The sequence below is a fragment of the Fistularia commersonii genome, chromosome 15, assembly GCF_037954325.1.
Source record: "Fistularia commersonii isolate RoL2024-O1a breed Wild chromosome 15, RoL_Fcom_v1.0, whole genome shotgun sequence".
NCBI classification, from domain to species: domain Eukaryota; kingdom Metazoa; phylum Chordata; class Actinopteri; order Syngnathiformes; family Fistulariidae; genus Fistularia; species Fistularia commersonii.
In genome coordinates this window covers 2,444,750-2,468,012 of record NC_141298.1, presented here as the reverse complement: position 1 = coordinate 2,468,012, position 23,263 = coordinate 2,444,750, and the positions used below count along the sequence as shown (strand labels likewise).

The 23,263-nt window shown below is 41.3% G+C and overlaps 1 protein-coding gene and 1 long non-coding RNA gene across 3 annotated transcripts in view; one reads left to right on the top strand and one right to left on the bottom strand.

Annotated features, from left to right (window-relative positions):
• Positions 1-2,190: 2,190 nt before the first annotated feature.
• LOC147226226 (uncharacterized) lies at positions 2,191-16,107 on the bottom strand. 2 transcript variants are annotated; one of them, XR_015107180.1, is made up of 3 exons: positions 16,002-16,107; positions 5,313-5,385; positions 2,191-5,201 (listed from the first exon to the last, which is right to left on the bottom strand). It is a non-coding gene; the product is annotated as an uncharacterized LOC147226226 (long non-coding RNA). The 2 variants fall into 2 exon arrangements; XR_015107179.1 differs by lacking the exon at positions 16,002-16,107 and adding an exon at positions 7,273-7,353.
• Positions 16,108-16,706: 599 nt separating this feature from the next.
• The window catches only part of zeb1b (zinc finger E-box binding homeobox 1b), a 58,579-nt gene continuing 52,022 nt past the window's right edge, over positions 16,707-23,263 (top strand). Inside the window, exon 1 of the mRNA XM_086160277.1 lies at positions 16,707-16,907. Coding sequence (XP_086016403.1) covers positions 16,850-16,907 — 58 coding nt within the window. The 5' untranslated portion in view covers positions 16,707-16,849. The remainder of the gene's footprint in view (positions 16,908-23,263) is intronic.

Here is a 23,263-nt window from a genome sequence, read left to right as displayed (position 1 = left end):
AGTGGTGAGAACAGTGCCTTGAGGTGTTCCAGATTTCACATTATACATGCGATGTGGTATTTTTATTATGAGGAGACACTGTGTTATTTCAGAAAAGCTGAAGAACTAGAGCCAGGCCAGAAACACCAAAGTTATTTTCCAAGTGGCTCGAGGCGTATACACTGATTGATGGTGTCAAAGGCAACACTCAGATCCAGTAATAGCATCTGAGTCCATAGTAAACACAAGATCATTTACCATCTTAATAAACTGAGTATTATTAGAGTGATACAGTGAATGGCGCTGTTAGAAACGTGGCCCCGGCACACATTCAGAGGCATAGCTTTTTCTGGTGGTTTCTGAAAAAACGATAGCTAGATCCTGAAAGAAGTATATATGGCAATCTTTTATTCACTGTTGTGTGGGCACATCGTGATAGAAAATAAAATAAACATTCCCTATTTTACTGGAATTGCTGTCATTCCCCCCCATTGGTCCATGTGCTTTCCATGTGCATATAGAACAAAATTACAACAACCAATTACAAAAAGTTGAACAAAAAGCTCAGGTTTTCCAAAATATATATTCCTTGGTCTGACATTCAAGAACATGTATATTTGGCAGGTGTCGAGAATTGAATTACTTTGATCAAAAAACCATGATGTTGACTGGAAACTTTGGAAAACCACAAAGATAGAACCCCCTGACTAGAACTTTGTATTTCAAATATAATAGTAGATGAAGCTGTGTTTACACTGTATAATGGTGTTGCATATCATATTAAAAGTTCATTTGCTTAGACTCTGTTTGACAGTTCATTAAGATACTGTATTTTCATAAAAAAAAAGGTTTTAGATGTTAGGAGATCATGATAGTAACATATGGATACTGTATTCCAAATTGCATTCAGCCAAGGTTGTAATTGGTTCCTAAAATGTTCTTCAATATGTTGTCATTTATTTTATAAGCATTATTTAACCGTAAGAAGATATTGGTTAGTGCTCTTTCTGACACTAAAGGTTAAAGATTTTTAAAGCAACACTTCATGTTTCAATTTTTCATACTTCAATTTTGACGAATCTGTAATTAACCATACATTAAAGATCTGTGTGACCTTTAACTTCTCTTAATAAATGGTGTAACCTAAGCAACAAAGGTATTAATTAGTTTATTAATGTCAGTAACCTATTTTAATTGAGGGTATCCTTATATCAAAAAAAAAGTATGAATTTATAAACGAATTATGTAATCATCATCAAATCAAGAATTAAGTATTATTTCTAGTTCTCTTGTGAAAAAACGGTAAATGTTTATTACCGACTCACCCAACTGCAATTAATGTACTCTGACAGTGTGACAGTGAATTGAATCTTTTTTTCCTTAAAGAACAAATGCAATTATTGTTTATTTCTGAATAGGTGACCAGGGATGTTTAACTTTTGAGATAAAATAAACATTTAATATTGAACTGTAATACACGAATATAAAGTGAAGAAAAAAAAACAAATTTTGATTTATGTTATTTCCCATCCACTTTGTTGACATTGCTTTGGTCCTGTATAAACACCCTCTTAAGATTTATTTGTGTGGCGGTTGAATGCGGGACATGAGAAAGGGGTGCCTTTACAGATTATTTGTTATTTTAGAGATTATCTGTCCAGTGCCACTGACTGCACGTCAAAAGCAGTCAGTCGCTAATTGCTTGATCGGTAAGAGGGCGTGGAGATAGTCGGTCACAGTCCTGTTTGTATTGCTGATTTTCTGTTTAGGTTTTGTAATTTCCAGCAGTAATCTCTGCGTTTGGACTTTGACTCTGTTGTAGAAAGTGGTGTTTTGGTTCGTTCTCTGCTCTTGCACGTACATATCCCTCGTGCAATTCATTTCTCATGGTAGTTGTTCTAGGTCAGATTTAGTCTTCTATTCTTTTACGGCAACTTCCTGTTTTACTTTAGGAACTTAACCATTTGTCTCAGTGCCCATTTTCAACGTTGCCTCTTGTTTAATTTATGTAATTTAGTGCAGTGATGTTTCTTTTCTTCTAGTAAAATATTATGTTTCTGTCTGTTTGATATTTACTGCATTTGTTGTGTTTCCTGTAGTATATTAATTATGTTAAATCTGCCTGTTGCCTGAAAATTTTACAAATAAACTCTAGCTTGTTCATTGCACCTGGCAATACACACCTCGACATGAGCATCCAGCTAAAAAGGTGTAGCATCCATGTCCATGAAAGAAGAGGGCGAGAAAAAGACATTACAGGTGGATGGCTATTTTAACTTTAATGTCAGCTTTAATGTTGGATTCCACCACAGTCTGCATTGGAAGAGAGAGGGCAAACAAAGTGGCTGAAGAAAGTGTCATTAAAGCTGTAAACAATACAGCATGAATTGAGTCAGAGGAAATGGTCATACTGTGCAGAGGGCAGTAACAAGAAGGGCAAACGCTGTCAAGACAAGAGTAGGAGACGTGTGGGGCAGATGGATAGAGCGAAAAATACGACAAAACTAATAATATAATATAATGTCCATCCATTATCTACTGCTTATCCTGCACTTTTGGTCGCGGGGGATGCTGGAATCCCAGCTGTTATTGGGTGGGAGCCGGGGCACACCTTGGATTGGTCGCTAGTCAATCGTGCCCCCCATATAAGGACAAACAATCATTCACTCTCATTCACACAAAGGTAATGTACCCGATTTCTCCCAATGAACCCTCTTCATGTTTTGAACAATAGGAGGAAACCCGGCAATCTTGGGGTAACCCATGCAGACACTGGCGGAACATGCAAACTTCACACAGAAGGGCCCCCAGACAGAATCAAATCAGGGTCCTTTCTGCTATAAGGCAGAAGCACTTACCACTGCGCCATTGTTCCACCATATAATATAATATAATATAATATAATATAATATAATATAATATAATATAATATAATATATTTCTTTATTATAAAAAATGTCAGTAACATTTCTTGAAAAAAACATTGGGAATACATGCTTTTCAGTCTTTCCTTTGTGTGCATCCGGCGTTCTGACCATGTGCACTTGTGAAGTTTACAACAGCCGAACCTTCACCTAGTGCTGGACCTCTTCTCACTTCTAAGTCATGAAGCTGCGCTCTCCAAAGTTGTAAAACATGAAAATGAAACACTCATCCGTCTCCATTGGTTTGGCCTGGAAGTCACACAAAGTTTTGAAGTGCGAGGGTTCGCCATATGGCTGCTCTAACACAGAATTCTGTTCCTGGTTTGGAATAATGAGCTAGAGTGAGTAATTTAAGCATGTCTGATACTTTTAATTCTCTTAAATAAAAAGAAGTATTTCCTGGGTAATATATCAATCATTTCAATCAACAAAACTATACGCAGATTGGAAAAAGGATTAGTGCGAACAAAACTCACAAAGCTGCATATTTCATGTATCGTATGTCGGGTGTTTCCAAACTAAAAGTGTCATAAAAGGGTGCCCCTACTCTCTTTCTGACTTTCTTTCTTTCGGAATTTCTTGTGAAATTGCATGCAAATTTATTTCTACTTTTACATCATTGCTTAAATGTTCAGGAGAGTTCTTTATGTTCTATCCATTTTTTTTTTTTTAATTTCATGTTCAGAAGATCCTTAATGTAATCATCTTTACAACTTTTAGTGTATATTTCCCCTAATTTCCATGTACTATCTTAAAAATCTGTAGCATAATCGGATGATAATATGAGTTTGCTGAGGACAAATAAATAAATCGATTCATTATCTGTGTCATTTTCCTGTATTCAGGGTCGTGGGTGTGCTGGAACCTATCCCAGCTGTCAATGGGTGAGAGGGGGTGCTCACCCCGGACTGGTTGCCAGTTTATTTCAGGGGCACTGATAGAAAAATGCAACCATTTACTCTCATTCATGGACAATTTGGGGGCTCCAATGAGCCTTCTGCACATTTGTGGACCGTGGGAAGAAATCTGCAACAACATGGAGAATATATGCGAACTCAATGCAGAAAGTCCCCCTTTCGGAATCGACCCAAGGACCTTCTTGCTGTGAGGCGAATTGCTAACCACTGCGCCACCGTGCTGCTTTAAATAGAAAAATAGCATTGTACAGAAATAAAACAATCCTCTTTCTCTGGAGTTGTGTATTTGGATTCTGTTTAAATGCAAACATCTCCATGTGACCTCCCTCATCTTCTTCCCTTGAGTTTCCAGGAGTCAGACCGCAAACTTTAAAAAAAAATACAAACAAACCTGATTTGCATAGGTACACTTTTTCTACCGGGCTTTGCAGCATCAGATTAGTGCACATATCTACTGCTCAACAAGCTACCCTTACCTGAGCACTGCGGTGCTCTAAATGAGGACAATCTCCGCCTATGTTTATTTCCAGAGCTTAACTGGCTGTTATGTTATTATTGCAGTCATTTCCTGTTCTGGAATTTCATATGCAGGGGCCCCCCTCTCGCTCCTAAAAGGCAGCGGTGGCCCGTCACCCTTTCAGCACCTCTCCCTGGCTCTAGTAAAAGTGTGGGTGGCTGAGGTTGGACCCTGAGGTGGCCGCAAGGACGCTGAGCTGTGAAATTACATTAAGCCGCCAGCCTAAGGCCCACGGCAATCCTCCTTTAATGAAAACTGTTTTCAGAGCGCGGGCTGCTCGGAGCACCGGAGACAATCTGTTTGACAAGCAGGGCTTAATACGGAGAGGTTGAGTAAAGGGACACCGGTAGTAATTGGCTGGCATTTTGGATGTTCATTTACAGTGCTCCGCCACTATTCATGCGGACAGAGAAATGTTCTGATGTTGGGCGAGAGTGTGTGTGCATGTGGGAAAGGAGTAGGTGTGCGGTATTCATATTCATCCTGTGAAAACAGGCCTATCGCAGATTGAAACATAAGCACATACACAAACATAAACCTCCCACGCATTATTCATCCATAGAACAGCACAATTGTACATACAGCCCCACGGCCTCATGGGTATTTGCCTCTGATGCACATATTTAGCCTCCTGTGGTGAAAAGACACATATTAATTACATAAAGGCTGCCCGATATTCATTAATGAAAATTGTGTGTGTATCTTTTCAAACAGCTCAAAATATATTTTCTAGCAGAGAAAAATGCAGGGGACTATATTTAAAGGGTCTGGAAAAAAAAAGTCGATCTACCAGTCCAAATTAATTTTCAATATTCAATCTTTAACGTTGGCCACCGTTGGTGAGGTCTCCATATTGCGATCATACTGAAAGAGAGCATCCAATAGAAAAATAGGTTAACCGTTTAATGCGCAATGAAAACTGTAAGCGGAAATTGAGATGTAGATTTCCTGCTTGAAAATGATCATGAGTCTCACCTATGCGGCTTTTAATGAACGTGACCAGCGCCGGATGTACTCTGCCGTCAGCTTGTACCAGCTCCAGATGCCCCTGTGAGTGTTGTAAGAGGTATAGAGAATGAAAAAAAAAGAATAGAAGAAAACAGTGTGTGATGCTCACGAGACAAAAGCAGGCAAATAGGCTATTTCTAGTGGATTCCCTGGAAATTTTTTGCTTATTTACATTCAGTTTTGGACAAAGTCAAATATTCTGGGGAAAAATGGTCAAGTTATCACTAAAATAGAATGTATTCTAAGTTTTTGTTTCAATATTACAGTTTCTGTGGATTTTCCCTTAAATACCTGCAGTTCAAAATCCGCTATCACTTTCCTCTGCTTCTTTCCCTACAGAATTTATCAATAAAAGCAAAATACCTTATAACATTGTTGGATTCAATTAAATTATCATTAAGTGACATACAATAAAGTTTCTTAAAGAACTTTGGCTCGTCCAAATATGGTTGGGATAAAAAAAAAAAAAACAATAATAATTATTAATAATCATTAATGATGGAATAGTTTTATGACACAATGCCCCTTTCATCATTAAGAAAAACATTGTTTTTAATTCAATCCTTTTAAGGGGAATAATAAAATTAACCCTTGCTGCTCTTTCAATGTTTCTGTAAACACAGGTTGTTAAATAATGAGCTTAAAACAGTTATCAAATGTTAGTCCGTGCGATTCACAGTTTTAACACACAATTCCCGGCAAACCAGAGAAGATTATTTACTCAAAGTGCGAACGCAAGAAAAGTTATTCTGAAAAACTCTTGTGGCAGGATCCCTTGTCAGGTTCATGACAAGGGGTGTAGCATCATTTACAAGATTCTTAAGGTTTTTGTGAAAAAAAAAAAAAAAAAAGGATCAATAAACCAACTATACATCTACTGCTTCAACATGAATATAAGCAGAAGAGTGATTTGGTGTGGTTAAGAAAATAAATCAACTAAAGTTATATTATAGTCAAATTCTTTGAAAAAAAATAGAGACAAAACTGTAACGTCATTGTAATGCAATATGAATTAAATACAAGTATATTGTGATAACATTGCATTGTAGTCTATGACTGACGTGACAATCCAAAGACCTAGAGATTGTTACTCCAAGAAGATCTCACACACTTTTTGTACGAGTTTTTTCCATGGCCTTTAAATATTCCAAAGAATCCAACAGCCCTCAACTCAGAACCAAATCTCTATATGTCCTCATAAAAAAGAACTAGTTGGAATACTGACTAAGTTCAAAACCAACATTTACATTTCCAATAAAGCATATTCACTGTTTTTTTTTTTTTTTTAGATAAGTCAAAAACTATCACCCTCAAACCCCTGCATTTCCACTAGAAGATGGAAATGCATTGTGACAAAGAGATTTTTTTTCTTGTGAGAAAGTTGTTCGGGTGAATCGGTTTAGCATGAAATTGCATCGATATTGGCCTCAGACGCAGATAATCAAAAAGAACCATTTGCATGTAAGATGGGTAACTTTTTTTTTTTAAATGTGCTTTTCTATCAATCTGTGCATGATAAATCTCTAACACTTCGACACATACCAAGAGTAGAAAGCGGAAAATCGTCGCTCCATCACCTGATTAATAACGTCATATTTTTGCCACAGTACACCTCAGTTCGCACAAATGATTTTACCTCACGCCGGCTTCAACTGAGTGGGAGGATAACTCCAAAAATAACACCTTGATACACTGGGCTTGTCTTTGCCGCGCTTGCGGGCTGTGTTCCAGCTACAAGGACAAATGAACAACAGGCAACAGGCCGCTCCAATAAATACAGTATTAATGTAAACATGGGCTTTTTTCCTTTCTGACGGTCCGAAAAGACGGGAGAAGACTGGAGGCTACTGGCGGATTTGTGCCGTACACGCCGGCAAAGTTCACACACACATCATTCTAGCCAAAACAAGTATATATCTTGGCCTACCGTGGAGACAGGCAGTGTTACGTTCACCTACAGGTCAGGGGCTTGTGGGCCGGCAGCCATCCACCCTTGAGAAATCATGGGAGCTGGGGGCCAAAGGGAGGGGGGATGCTAGTGTCAGAAGTGCCAATCATTTTTGTTGCATTGTTGTTGATGCAGGTTCGCTGACCCCTACCCCCGACCAAGATGTTTGAGGAGTGGTTCTCTGCAGGCTACGTGTCAGCTACTTCCTGTGTTGTGAAAAAAAAAATCCAAAGACGAAGGCGGAAGTCGGTTGATAATTCTCAGGCTTGGTGGGAAATATGTTGAAGATCACATGACATCTCATCCTCAAAACATTGCATTGTTGGGTTTCGGATTCTGACAGCACGCATTCAACTGCTACTCAATACTTGAGCTAATATTTGTCTTCGGAGTTTCCCCAAGGGCTGGTACAACCCCAAGAGAGGGATATGAGAAAGTTCTCAGGTGTGGAACAATAGCTTTATTTCCAGCAAGAATGATTGCGAGGATAAAACATGCTCCCTGGCTCATTTTGTGTAGTGCTCACTTGAAGGCTAAAATTGATCTTTCCTTTCTGGTATCAATTACACTTTAGAAGTTGTGTGTATGTGTCTTTTCTACCCGCTTCGACTGGAGCTGAGCAGAGTGCCACAGCGGTGATAGGGGTGTGTGTGTGTGTGTGTGTGGTGGGGGTGGTCTGTGGAAAAGGGGGGAGGAGGAGGACCTCAGATTTGGCTGCTGTCTCTTGGGAGAGATTAAGCAGTTTAGTCTCTCTCTCTCTCTCTCTCTCTCTCTATGTCTCTCTCTCTGTGATACTGCCTCTTGCTTCTCCTCTCTGCGCACAGAGAGGCAGGGTGTACCTTTTCCGCCGGCCTCCTTCTGCACTTTCTGTTCCTCTCCCCCGCGCTCACTTCCTCTCTACCTTGCGTTTACTCTGTCCATCCCAACAACAAGCTTGTCCCCTTTGCCCCAGATGGTTTCCTCTCAGCTGGTGTCTCTTAGCTCGACCGGGCCTCGCCTCCATCCTTACAACATCTAGATGATGCTTTTAGCGGACAGTCCAGATGGCATGCCTTTTGAGGCTGGTCATGGAGAGATGAATCTCCTCCCCCCACCCATCACAACCACCCCACTGCCCAGAGGACCTGAGCCCCCATGAGCTGATCCCCTAGTCCTCATGGAACACCATGAAGCTCAACCACTTCTCACATTAATCTCCTAAACGATCCAGGACCTAAGAGGATCAATACTCATTTTCAGGGAGCAGCATGATCCCTTAATGTAGTAGAGTATGGCTGCTTATCCCTACAACCCCTCCTCCCCTCCTCTTCAGTTTCAAGTTCCCACAGGAAGAGCGAGAGTTAGCCTTTCATTTCATTTCATGGCTCGCATTAGTTAAAGACAATATCTGGGTTCTATTGCTGATATCATTAGTGAGGATGAATTGTGCCTTTCAAGAGGAATTTATAATTATATGAACTGTGTGTGTGTTTATTAGGCGGGGTTTAAAGGGACTTTTTTTTTAAATGAAATTTGATCAGTGTCTTGCAAGTGACTTGTCTGACCCCCTGTTCACTCTGTACATCACAGGTGCCTACGAGTCCAGACTGAAATTCAGCCATCCCAAAAATGCACAGAACATCTCAAATGGGAAAATATGTTTCATGGGATTGCATTTAAGACTTGAGATATAACTCTTTGATGTTGTTGTATCCTAACATTGTCGTGTTTTTTTGAAATGACACTTCTTGTTTCTTAGATAATAGCATCAGATTTTCTTATGATGACACAAGGTAAACTCTAGTGAAGTGAAAAAAAATGTAGATTTGAGTATATAAACATCATTATAACACATGACCTTGCGGGAAGGGTTTCAGTTACATTAATATAAACTAGAGCTTGTAACCAGTATAAGTATGTAATGGGAAAGAAGGCGATTTAGGCTTCTTAGATGCTTGTAAGTGATTTTGTGTAATTGTGATAGGTCAACAATTGTTAAAAAAGGATAAATAATGGGTATATGTTACAACTGCAAGACTACTTGCAGTTACTACTCTATTGTAAGTCGCTTTGGATAAAAGCGTCTGCCAAATGCAATGTAATGTAATGTAATGTACTTAACCAAATTAACAACGCAAATTGCAACTGGTTTCTTATTACCTATTGTTATCTATGACTTGGATACTGTACCTCAGTGCAACTTCTTGGATCTCTTGATTCTAAATGATAATATTATTCAGTTTATCTGTGACAAAATACTTGTTGCGCACACCAGGTTAATGAGTCATATGCACCCTTTCTGCCCTAAATTGCTCAATTGTAATTTTTTGCTTTATTAAATAAGTGTTAAAAACTCATATGTGCTGTGCTGCATTAAACTGATTTTTATTTTGCCAATGAAATATAGTTTGCATTTGAGAAAAGCAAACTGTGCACTTCTGTTTACGCTGTGAGATTGGTTGTTATGGTTGGCCCTTTGAAAAAAAAAAATCACACACCCAATGACAAGCAGATGCACTTTTTATACCGTTAGGAACCAAGCAGATGATTTTTTTTGGAATAAAATACAATGCTTGAAGTGGATAACAGCTATTAATAATACCTAAATGGTCACATTGCTATTGACATCTAATGACTCTAAGTTACACTTTTTCAAGTGTTACGCGTTGCTGCTGTGTTTTATTTCAATGTACGTGTCAGTGCTTTTAGCTTAGGTGCAATGACGCACAGTCTCAAGAATGGATACCTACAACTTTTAAACCAAACAGATGTACCACTCCCAATAGGCTTTTGCAGACATTAGCTTGCATTCAACACAAAGCATTATGACAGCATTTAAAATAATTGTAAACCAAGTTGGTATCAGCGTATGGCAATTTTAAATGCAATTTTTAGACTAACCTGAATGAACATGAGCTACAACTAACTCCAAAACACAGAGGGCTCTTCAGGAACCCTGTGTGTACCAAACAACATCTCGCAGCACTTCCCGTTTTTTGGTGTATGAGCCACCTCCAGAAGAAATAAATCATGTTCTACTCGAGCGCCTCTGAAACACACCAGCGTTGGCCTCAGGCTATTTTATATAAGTAGTAGTCGTTTAATTATTATTCTTTGTTTTCCACAGACGCTGACTTCATGCTAATAGCAGTGTGATCCAAGGAAAATGGGAAAAGGTTGGACTTTCCATGGATAACAAGCATCCTATTTTTCCAGGCTCAGTTTGCAGGGAGCACCACTATTACCGCAAGGTTTACTGAGCGTCTCGCCATTGATCTTTGCTGATGCAGACTGTTTCTTGGGTCTTTTTTCATCGGGGTAGTGAGCGTCAGTGCAACCTTCTCACCCCTTTGCCAATCAGTCTATCGGTGGATGAGGCCACCTTGAGTAAGTTTGCAGGTGTTGTTTATGCTAAAGCTATTACTCTATGTCTGGGCAGCTTGCCCTCCGAACAGAACTGCTCTGCTGCTACTGAATTATTCAGTCCAAAGAGCTGCCAACCCATGTATACAAACTGTTCCATGTAGCTAAATGATAAGCTGATGGGCCAGTAATGGTGGGGTCTGTTCCCTCGTGTCTCTAAATACTTCAAAGATAGATTTATAATGAAGTGATTGATCATCGTATGACACTAAATTCCATTTAAGATGCTGGGATAACATTTTTTTTCCTAATATTGACTGATGGCTGAACTTAGCCCATACCAACAACCGAATCAATACAAGTATGTAAAATTTAGGCGGGACGGGCTATTTTTTAAAGTACAACTTTATTTTACCACTCCCAACTGCTGTAAATAGTTTAATTCTCATTTCATAAGAGGAGGGTTTAGAGGATTCCCATTGAACTTCTCGATACACAAAAAAATACCTGCATAAAACTAAAACTCACAAAGTTAATGAAGTCATAATGGAAGCACAAATTGTCAAAAAAAGGCAAAAACAAGAACAGCGAACCATACAGACAAATCAGCTTCATATTTTTCTTAATGAAACTCATCAATCAATATCAAGAAAATACAGAAAAACAAACACACATAAACAATGCACCCTCAGGGCAGCATGGGCCAGTGTCTCCCTGAGCCAGTCTCAATCTCGGATAAATGCAGTGGGTTGCATCAGGAAGGGGCATCCGGCATTAAACTTTTGCCAAAACCAAACATGCAAATCAATCATAATAACCAGATCAAACCAAATCGGTTGAGGCCCGTATTAACAATGACCACCATTGGTACCAATGACCTACAGGGAACCAATGGAAAGTGGGCTACTGTAGGTCAAAGAAGGAGAGGAGGAAGGCGTATTCGGAAGCAGAGAGAGAAGAGGAAAGGCAAGAGTCTGGGACAGAGAGTAGGGACTATTAATATTGGGACCATTACAGGAAAAGGTAGAGAGTTGGTCGACATGATGCAGAGAAGGAAAGTGGATATACTGTGTGTCAAGGAGACCAGATGGATAGTACGGCTAGAAACTTAGGAGTAGGCTTTAAGTTGTACTACTATGGTACTGACAAGAAGAGAAATGGAGTAGGAGTTATCTTGAAGGTGGAGTTTGTTAGGAACGTTCTGGAGGAGAAAAGAATGTCAGATAGACTTACGAGTCTGAAATTGGAAATGGGGGGTGTGATGCTCAATGTTATTAGTGGCTATGCCCCGTAGGTGGAATGTGAGTCAGAGGAGAAGAAGTTCTGGAATGAACTAGATGAAGTGATGCAGAATATCCCCAGAGATGAGAGAGTGGTAATTGGTGCAGACTTCAATGGACATGTTGGTGAAGGCAATAGAGGGGATGAAGAAGTGATGGGCAGATTTTGTATGCAGGATAGGAACACAGAGGGTAGATTTTTGCAAAAAGGATGGAAATGGCTGTAGTGAACACTTTTATCCAGAAAAGACAGGAACATAGGGTAACTTATAAGAGCAGAGGTAGGACCATGCAGGCAGACTACATCTTGTATAGATGAGGTAACTTGACAGAGATCAGTGACTGCAAAGTAGTTGTAGGTGAGAGTATAACCAGACAACATAGTATGGTGGTTTGTAGGATGACTCTGGTGACAAGGAAGATCAAGAGGACAAAGGCAGAACAGAGGACAAAGTGGTGGAAGCTGAAAAGGGGGGAGTGTTGTGTGGTTTTCAGGGAGAAGTTGTGGAAGGCCCTGGGTGGTCAGGGAGAGCATCCAGATGATTGGACAACTACAGCTAGTGTTATCAGGGAGACAGGCAGGAGAGTACTTGGTGTGTCATCTGGAAGGAAAGTAGATAAGGAGACTTGGTGGTGGAATGAGGAAGTGCAGGAGTATATACAGAGAAAGCGGCTAGCAAAGAAGAAATTGGACACTGAGGACTGAAGAGAACAGACAGAAGTACAGGGAGATACAATGTAAGGTAAAGACAGAGGTAGCAAAGGTAAAACAAAGGGCGTACAATGACTTTTATGCTCGGTTGGACAGTAAGGAGGGAGAGAATGATCTATACGGGTTGGCAAAACAGAGATAATGGTGGAAAGGATATATAACAGGTCTGGGTGATTAAGGATAGAGAGGGAAATGTATTGACAGATGCTGGAAGAGTAATGGGAAGATAGAAAGAGTACTTTGAAGAACTGATGAATGTGGAAAATGAAATAAGCAAGGGCAGAAGAGGTGACGATTGTAGACCACAAAGTAGCAGAGATTAGTAAAAGTGAAGAGAGAAAGGCATTGAGGAGGATGTAGAGTGGAAAGGCAGTGGGTCCTGATGATATACCTGTGGAGAAGTGGAAGTGTCTGGGAGAGGCAGCGGTATAGTTTCTATATTATTCAACAGGAGCTTCGGGAGTGAGAAGATGCCTGAAGAATGGAGACAAAGTGTGATGGTGCCCATTTTTAAGAATAAGGGAGATGTGCAGAATTGTGGCAACTATAGAGGGATAAAGTTGATGAGCAATACAATGAATTTATGGGAAAGAGTAGTGGAAACTAGATTGAGAGCAGAAGTCAGCATTTGTGAACAGCAGTTCATGGCTTCATGCCTAGAAAGAGTAGTACAGATACAGTATTTTTTTGAGAATGCTAAAAGAAAAGTACAAAGATGGCCAGAGGGAGCTGCACTGTGTTTTTGTGGACCTAGAAAAAAGCATATGACAGGGTGCCTAGAGAGGAACTCTGGGGTGGCCGAGAAGTATGTTAGACTGGTGCAGGACATGTATGCCAGCTGTGAGACAGCTGTGCGGTGTGCTGTAGGAGTAACAGAGAAGCTCAAGGTGGAGTTCGGCTCCATCAGGGATCAGCTCTGAGCTTCTTCTTGTTTGCAGTGTTGATGGAAAGGCTGACAGATGAGGTTTGACAGGAATCTCCATGGACCATGATGTTTGCAGATGACATTGTGATCTGTAGTGAGAGCAGAGAACAGGTTGAGGAAAATCTAGAGAGGTGGAGGAAATCTTGAAAGGAGAGGAATGAAAGTTGGTCGCAGCAAAACAGAGTATATGTGTGTGAATGAGAAAAACGGGTCGAATGGTGAGGCTACAGGGAGTGGAGATCAAGAAGCTGGAGGACTTCAGGTACCAGTACTTGGGGTCAAAAAAAAAAAGAAAGAAAAAAGAAAAACTGGAGTTGAAGCTGCTGGACAGGAGATCTGCTGGAGAGGAAGACCAAAGAGAAGATTTATGGGCGTAGTGACAGAGGATATGGAGGTAGTTGGTGTGAGAGAGGAGGATACAGAAAATAGGGTTAAATGGAGATGGTTGATTTTCTGTGGCGACCCCTGAAGGGAAAAGAAGAAAAGAGAAGAAGAAGAAACAAACATAAACAAATTTATCACACTATTTCGGATACCAACATCTTGTACCATTTCCTAACTCCCACTTTAACCAGCAGTGGTACTTTGATCATACAAATTAATAATAATACAGCCTTTATTAATCCCTGTGGGGAAATTCATTCTCTGCAATTAAACTATCATGGATGAACCATGAGCAGTTAGTCGGTCAGTGTCTTGCTTAGCAACACTTCGACACACTAGGATGAGCCGGGACTCGAACCAGGAATGTTCAGTTCCCAAAACAATCATTCTATCTCCTTGGCCACGACACCTAACACAGCAAAACTGAGAAATAAGTATTGATATATGTCTGATTAGGAGTCTTTTCTGCTTTGCCCCCCAATGTCATTCAATACAGATACGTTATTGCTACTAATGCAGTGTAACTTCAATGATATAAGATGACATTAAGCCAACTTTCTGTAACTGGAAAATTACTGAGCTATTTCTTTGTCCACACAAAGGATGTGTATGAGTAGAGGGCTGAATTGATTAGCATCAGCAACAGCGTTCACTTGGTCATTGCAGGGTCCTATTTAGGTGTCATACATAAATTATATGATATTTTATCAATGTACAGACCTGTATACTTGCTAGAATACATATTTAAGCACATATTACAAATTTCTGAAATTGCTAACTTTACTCAAACAACTTAACATAGGTTTCAACTGGATCCAAATTGTTCGGTTTTTTTTTTTCTCATGTGTCAAAGTGTTACCTACAATCAGCTATTTCAGCTCCCTCCTTCGACGCCAAACATTCAACAGTTAATCTTGGCATTTAAATATAAAAAACTGTGGGATATAATGTGGGCTGAAGGTGAAACACAATGGAAAATAATAAAACTGCATTAATCAGAGATAGTCCTTTTCAGTAACATATGATATGTGATTTAAAATTAATAAACTCATCTGGCAGCCATCAAAAACAGGATTAAAAATTAATGTATGGTATGAAATTACAGCTGACTCATGATTACGTTCAATTGTGAATCGTGTCATTTGCACTTTCTACCTCAATGCAGACCAGTAATCAAAAATTATATGACTTGATTCAAACAATTTAAATGTTCAGGTTCACAATTTAAATGATCGAATATGATGCCCTGTGCTGTGTTACAGACCTCAGGCCTTAAAAAGGATAAAAAAAATGTGAAAAAAGTAAAATATATGTATGCATGTATGAACGTATGAGTGTGTGTGTGTCTATATAAATTTATGACATATAAATGTGAGGCTTTTAAAGTCATCTGCTCCCTTGACTGTCAAAAGAGAAGCAAAAAAATAAATAACGACATATTTTTTGCTAATGTAATTCAAGCACAATATAGCAATATTGCTTTTACTAACATTAAAACTCAGGTGATATTGGAGTTTTACACAGAAGCACTGTGCCGAATAGTGTCATGAATGAAATTAAATTCCAAATCTAAATCCAACATAACTTCATAAATCTATTAGGAAATTCCTTAGTCTAGCATTGCTAAAAACCAGACAGGGGATAAACAAAAGAAGGCAAAGCCAAAAGACCAGCAACATTTTTAAGTGTCCACAGAACGACTGGCATTATATGTAAAATAGAGCTTGGAAATATTACGTGTACCTGATTATTTTCCTCATGAGTAACGATCCAACATTGATGACAAAATCTAACATACCAGAGATTTATGCCCAAGTAACCGTAAAGTCCTCTACCATCCAACGGCAACTTCTATTCCTTTGACCTGTAATTGCAAGTCATGGGACCTTGAGCATCCATTTCACTCAGTACAGTTTATCAACTTCACCTTTCCTATTACTATACGGTTCCAGAAGAATTCACCTCAAACATGTGATCCTCATTTCTTTTTTTCCACCCTGCAGAGGGCCTAGTGTGATAAGCATTGTGTGTGTTTGTGTGCATCCTGATTGGACGCAGGCTGAACCTGCTGATTGTGCTGGCATGTCTGCGTCCTCGTCATCAGCACTGCTCAGGAGAACAGCGGGGTCTTTCTTTAGGTGGAGGATTGAATCAGTGATGACAGTCTCATGACCTCTTCTTCTCTGTAACACACACACAGACACACAGACACACAGACACACACACACACACACACACACACACACGCACACACACACAAACAGACACACACAGCTGCATTTGTATTCCATGGTGCTGCACACACGTAGGCAGCTGGGCCACAATGAACAACTTGATGTTACTTTTGAATACTTTTAAAACACTACAAATGTGGCTCACTATCATCCTTAAGTTCTGTTGACATTGCACGCATGAGGACAACCAAATGAAAAGCTTCAAATGCACTCCTTGTCAAGGGGAGCTTTCAGGGGTAATCGAGAAAGAGTGTCTAGTCTTAATAGATATTGAAAAAAATTTCAATGTGGCAATCATAACGATGTGCTCTGTTGACGTCATAGAGTTTTAGATAAACAGTCACCATGAAATTCAAACATGCAGGTAAACAAATAAGCATGAGCTTAGGAGTTTGTGATAGTAAAAATAACAACTAATAAAACCTTACAAGATCCGTTTCCAACAGCTGCATGGTGCATCTGTGATGGGCAGGGCAGGTACGATGAAGTCATCTCTCACAACTTCCAGTTCTTAGTCTGAATCGCACCGGCAACGTGGGTCGGGGGAGGAAGGTGATGTCGTAAAGCAGAGTGTCGTAAACCAGGTGCGGATAAGGGGAGGTGAAGGGGAGGGAGGGAGGGGGAGAGGGGTGAGAGAGGAGGTGACTCTCCGGCAGCATTTAGACACAACGAAAGGATCATGGCGGATGGCCCCAGGTGTAAGCGCAGAAAGCAGGCGAACCCGAGGAGGAACAACGGTGAGTAAAACTACTTCTGACGCGGCGCTGCTCTCTCGGCGAGCCCTTCCCGTCTCCCGGTCATTTCGCCGAAAACTCCCGAAGCTCAGAAGTTGTGTTTTTTAGTAACTGAAAGTGTTGGGAAGTAGCAAGTGAGCGCTGTATTACAGCCCTATGTGGTGTACCGTTATACCTGGGTTGCGTCTCTCCCTCCGCCTAGCGGTCCGCTGCACCGGAGACCGTTATTCGCACCTCACCCTTTTATGACCCGGCGAGCTTTTGTCTTCGCTTCATACGGCTTTATCAATTTTCCTACACTTTTAGCCTCGTGCTGGGATCTCAACCGGACGGTTTACTAACATTTTGTCGAGTTTTGAAGCCCCTCAACCCAACTCGGACCTGTTCCTCTGGGGGAAACACGCTACCTGGCTGTTAACGCTGCCCTCGACAGCTTTCATTTTGACTAGTTTATGTCACGGCGGGGAAGAAAAGCCCTTATAAAATTAAATGTAGATTAAAACACCGCGGACATCACGTTTGTTTCCCAAGAGGGGGAGGGCAACTGTTTATTTGTTCTTCCTTTCTTTTTGCGCACTCATGGCAGGTAGCGATAGGGACACTGTTGCTGCGATATACAAGGCGGACACTTATCTTCATTTAACCCTCCGCCGCTGTGTCTTTGCTAACAACCGCTCAAATTAGCGGCATTTTGTCTCGTAAAGCGGGAAAGATGAGCATTTCGACCTTTCGTTGTGTTTGTTGTGAGCCGTAATTTCTTTTTTTTTTAATTGTTTTATCCACTCGCACAATTTCTAACTTATCTGCGGTTTACATCCCCGCGCTTGACGCCGGTTTTTAACGGCACTATTTGACGGTGAAGTGAGGACAGGGGAGGGGGACAGGACGGGGAGGGAGGGGGGACCGTCCGTGGTTCCGGAGAACGGGGGACATCTCACGCGCTGTTTATGCGAGCAGGGCGAGCGCGGCCCATATAAGGACAGGCGGATCCTCTCTAGTCGCGCGCTGGGAATCCTGATTCTTGTAGGACCGCGGACGCGGGCGAACCCTCAAACAAAATCTCCTTCTTTTTTTTTTTTCTTTATTTCTGTTTTTTCTTCTTCTTTTAAATAACGCCGTTATCGCGTCTTCCGATACAGTCCGGCAACACCGAAGTCCGTGTAATAGTTCGGTCTACAGGGCTCAACGGTCACTACACGGTGACAAAGTAACGGTTTCTTGCTAGGTCGGATACTTTGCTGCTATTTTCTCCCACGAGTGTGTGTACACACACACATACACACACAGACACACACACAGTATTAATGTTGACTTGGCTTTCACAAATGCTGGGATTATGTTTGTGGGAGCGTTTTTTTCGCCGTTGCTGTAAACTTCTCCCCATCCCGCGGAGCGACGATCGCTCGCTATTTATCGTTGCGTCAATGAAAAAAACAAAACAAAACAAAAAAGAGCGATTTTTGCCTATGATGTAGGCGTGCTTTTGTATTGTGCCACCCAGTGTAGCCGAAAGGAACTGGGGTGATGCAGGAAATGTATTTTTAAACGAACCTGCGCCGTTTGACATTTGGCTATTTTAATGGGTGGTAGTGGAGTGAAATACGTGACCCGAACGCAGTTTTCTGGTTTTGTTCCTGAGTTTTCTGTCGGATACACGATGAGTAACTTGAAGAGCATTTCTTTTTGATTTTTAACAAAATCTATTCATGTTTTTGTTCGTGTTGGTGATTTTTTTTCCGCGTTATCTTTCTTAGGTCACTTTCTATTACTTGTTTAACGAGACGTGTTGAACTGTGCGTTTGGTCTCTGGAGCATGTGTGTAAATATGTGGACACACCTCAGATAACTGTCCTGCTTTTGAGGTGTGGATATTTCTTGGCTGCGAGAGAGACTGGGAATTATTTTGAATGTGTACTTGTCATGTGTTTTTTCTTTCTCTCCCTCATCTTCCTTTTTTTTAAGTTAACAGCCTATTGATATTTAAAGCTGTATATGTAACCAAACAGATGTGTTGCCTGTTACTTTGCCTCATTTGCATTTGCTTCAAAGAGCCATCAAGGTCTGCTTTTAAGTCCTCACTTCCTACCACCTTGTGACAAGGCTTGTGATCTGTCATGTAAATCAGCGGATCTTCCCTTTTGTGTGGAATACCTATGAAAAGTGGATTGGAGGCAGGTGACGCATGTGGCCACGGCCTCAGTGTTGTTACTTTTATGACACTATGCCTTTGTCAATCTATCTCTATGCATTACATAAAGATATGCATATATATGTATATGTATATGCAAATGCGTGTATATGTGCGTGTATGCATGTATGTCAAACATACATACATACTTATAACATATAACAGCCCAAGACTAAAGACAGTCACTGATGAGTGAAAAAAAAACGTTCTACTCTTTCAGTGTAAAATGATAGGAATTATAAAGACTACATTCATTGAGCAAAGCTCATCTACTCTGATTCAAGTATATATTATTACAATTAGAGAGAGTATAATTTTTGAGATCACCTTTTGAAGACGGTCCAAGTTGCATGTTCAGCACACACGAGTTTGATGTAGACCTACAGCCTCTAGTTCATAAACACTGAGAATGGATCATATATTGAAGAGAAAGGTATCTTGTCTTCATTCAGGAGTCTGACAAATGACAAATCAAGTGAGCAATGAAATTAGAATGCATATTCAGTTCTTGTAGAATATTTAACGAGGGACAAGGATTTGTTGGTCTCATAAATTGTAGTGTTATAGTATATTTGAACACATAATTTGTATTTATATACCCTTTACAAGTGTTGGTGGAGATTTTCAACAGTCATCTTCCTTTGGTCAGTGGTTATGCCGAGTCCCTGGCTATTAGTGATAGCAGAGATCAAGGTGAGCTCCATTCCTTGCTGTAAACAGAGAAGTGTTAACAGCCTGCAGGATGACAGGTGTTTGCAATTGGTTGGATACTACAGCTCCCTTTGTCACTTCTCTGCAGTCAGTTCCACTTGGGAATAGCAGCTACTCCCTGCAATGGTAATTTAACACAGCAATTGGGGAATAGAGGAATGTGCCCTGTATTAACATTCTTTGCAAAAATAAACAGGGCTGTGGTGCGACAACTCTGGCCACTTTCAAGCGATGAGCTAAAGACACCGCACAGCACAGGTAGCATGCATACTCTCTCGCCGACTGTACCCACTTGCATTTGGCTTAATGTATCATCCACCTAAGATAAGCAAAATTGGGCTATGGGTTTGTTCTCGGATGTAGAAGTCCACGTTTAATGGTTTGCTTAAACTATACACAAACTAAACTCAGTGTCCTTAACCCAACCACTCTGTTAAGAGAGGCTCGGATGCAACCATATACATATGTTTGCAAGAGAACAGTTTAAATCTAGCTAGAGTTTGTTAAGTGAAAGAGGTCTGTGGAGGAGATGGGGATTGACTATGCAACTCTGCATGCCTCCGCAGTGGTTTTAAAGCCATCTGTTTACATTTAAAAGGTTCTCCCCTGTTGTGTGAAGACTTCAGCAGAGGAGGAAATTTTTCATTTATCTCACTGCTTTTCACCAACTTCCCCAGTACCTACATTTTAAAGTGCCAAGTAAGAAAAAAAAAAGGCCCCCGCCACCACCGCCCCCGCTCTGTCTTTCTATTCCTTCTCTCTCACTCCTCCCTCCAGAGCTTCTCCTTTATTTTGGGGGGTTACGACACAGTAGCCAGGGGTGCTGTTGATTGCCCCCTGACCTGGGCACCCAGCGTGCCTAGAGTATGACTTCACTTTCCCCCCCTGTGCTATTGTGAGGCTTCCAGCATGTCCAATTGTGTTTGTGTTTAAGTTTGTTCAATGAAAGGGGAAGAGAGGGAGGGAGCGCTCAAGCCTTCAGCTTTTCTCCTCTCCCTCCTTCTCTGTCCATTCTTTTCTGACCTCTTCAGTTGTGGACTATGTGTTCCCTGTGGAGTCTAAGGTGGGGGATGGCGAGAGCTGGTGAGAAGTGGCAGAGGTGACCAGAGATTTTTACAACAGGTGACAGCTGAAGGACTGGTGCTGGCAGATAAAAAACACAACACACATGGCAGCTCTCTAACAGATATTGAGTTCATGGAGGAAGGATGTTAAAGTTGGGGCATACCTCAGCAGAACAGGCCATCGCAACATTTTTTTTTACTTCATAAGAGTAACATCCATATATATATATATATGTATATATATATATACATATATATATGTTTAAAGCCTTTCATTGAAGTTTGCATGCGGCTTTATGTCTCACTATGAACACCAGGGTGGGAAAAGGTCTGTCCTTATCTGACCATTCAGGGAAATTAAAATGATGTGATGTACGACCACACTCCCACCTCCGTTAAGGCAGCTTAATGATTAGCTGCTCCCATGGAGGCTGAGAGCATTAGCCTATAAAAAGGTGCTCTTCCTCTTTAAAGGAGGAGTTTTAAACCCAGAGTCAGGTTCAGTAACCCCCTTAACTGCGCTTGGATGTGCTTTATTGGGGTTTGTGTGGTTGAATGCGTAAATGAACCATTGTGTGTTCAGGCTTTAGTGAGAAAGCCTGAGGAGAAAGAGCCTAGTTACCTTTGCAGTTTGCCTGCTCTACCTCATACACTTTCAGTAGCAGAAGAAAAGGCCCATTCAGCAGGCCCGGCATGGGGAGGGAGAGCCCTTTTCACACTCGGCTTGTGGGAAACTTCTCCTCCATACTGTGCATGCCATTTGCATATGACCCATTCTTTTCCCAAAGGTTCCTGCAAGGGAGGAATCCGTGGAACGTTTGTAGAATTCATCAAATCTCTCTCCCATGTGGCTGCAGGCTCTCAAGGGCCTTCGCTGCAGCATGCTGACATTTTTGTCTTGGAAATATAGCTTACATCTACGTCATGCTTGCTCACCTTATCGTAGGTGCCACTGCATCTGGCATTTCTGTTTTGTGAATTTTCAAGTACAGATGTGTCCTGCCCAATATGTTGTTGTTAATGTCAGGGTTAAGGCTTAATTCTGCCCAGCAGGCTGGAGTTTCCCCAGCGTGAGCCATGAGGGGTCTATCTACATGACAGTACAATGTGTGTGTGTGTGTGTGTGTGTGTGTGTGTGTGTGTGTGTGTGTGTGTGTGTGTGTGTGTGTGTGTGTGGGAAGTGGGGGCACTTGCCTTGGAGGGTCCTGAGATGAGGATGACGCAGCCTCCCGTCTGACCAGCAACACTATCCCTGGAAGGACAGTTATGTCCTGCAGTTTTAGGGGGTGGGGAAAGCTTGTAGTAAACCATCGGCTCAGTGAACTGAACAAAAAAATTGCCGTTGCACCGGGGCAAAAATTACCCCCTCCCCTTTTGAATATCAGCCTGGGTTCCGTGTCATCTTTGCAGAGGATCATTTATTTCCTGTAGTGGTTGGAGCTGCTTTGAGGTGACACATGTTGAACACATAATTGAGTTGAATGTGTTGGTCGGCACAGCCAGGGCTACGAAACTGAAAAGCGACACTGAAAGCAATGTGGGCAGTGCAGTGTAGGGGAGGAGAGCTCAGTTAAGTGTATCATGTAAGCTAACTGAGCAGAAAAGCCTCTTCTGCCTGCTAGTTCTGGATCCAGTGCAACGAGTCATAGGCAGGTGTGTTTGTGACCCAATTTTAGCTTCGCAAATTTGGTTTGTGTTTCAAAGTAACTGCCCCTTATTCCTGTTTGGTCCCTTTATACAGGTGCGGGGCTGACCTGAAAGGTATTTTTTTTATGCGTTTCTAAATTGCAGTCCTCACGTATGTTTTGTTCCCAGTGCTGTCTGATGACGTGTGTTTTTAATCATGTATTCGCTGGGTGCTGTCCTGTCCCACAGTTAGTCCCACTCTGCAGACGCCCCCTTGCCCCTCAGCCCCCACTCCCCATCATTACCACAGCCCCCTTCATTCTCCTCCAGCCCATCCATCCATCCATCCCCTCCCCTGTTTGCGGTCCTCACTGGAGCGGTTAATGAAAAAGACTGAGCCGACACAATAGGCAAAAGGCGGGCCCAGCTTGTGTTTGAGACAAAAACTCATCAGTGGAAACCTGTGCTGTAGCTTTCTTTACCTTTGACCGCTGGATTGCCAACTTTTATTTTTTGACATAGTTGTAGAAGGGCAAGTCCCTTCTAAATGTTGACCTAATTATAGCCCCACTGTGCCCCTGTCTGCAGGGATGAAATAAGTTGACATCAGATGAGGAATAATCTGTTGCCATGTATTGTGCCTTGAACACAGCCTAGTGGCTGGCTTCTGGCCAGCCCATTATGATGACCATATTGATTTTCCTCTCCATAGCACATAGAACTGATAATGGCCCTCCTGAGGGGGCAAGCATTCATATTCACACACTGAT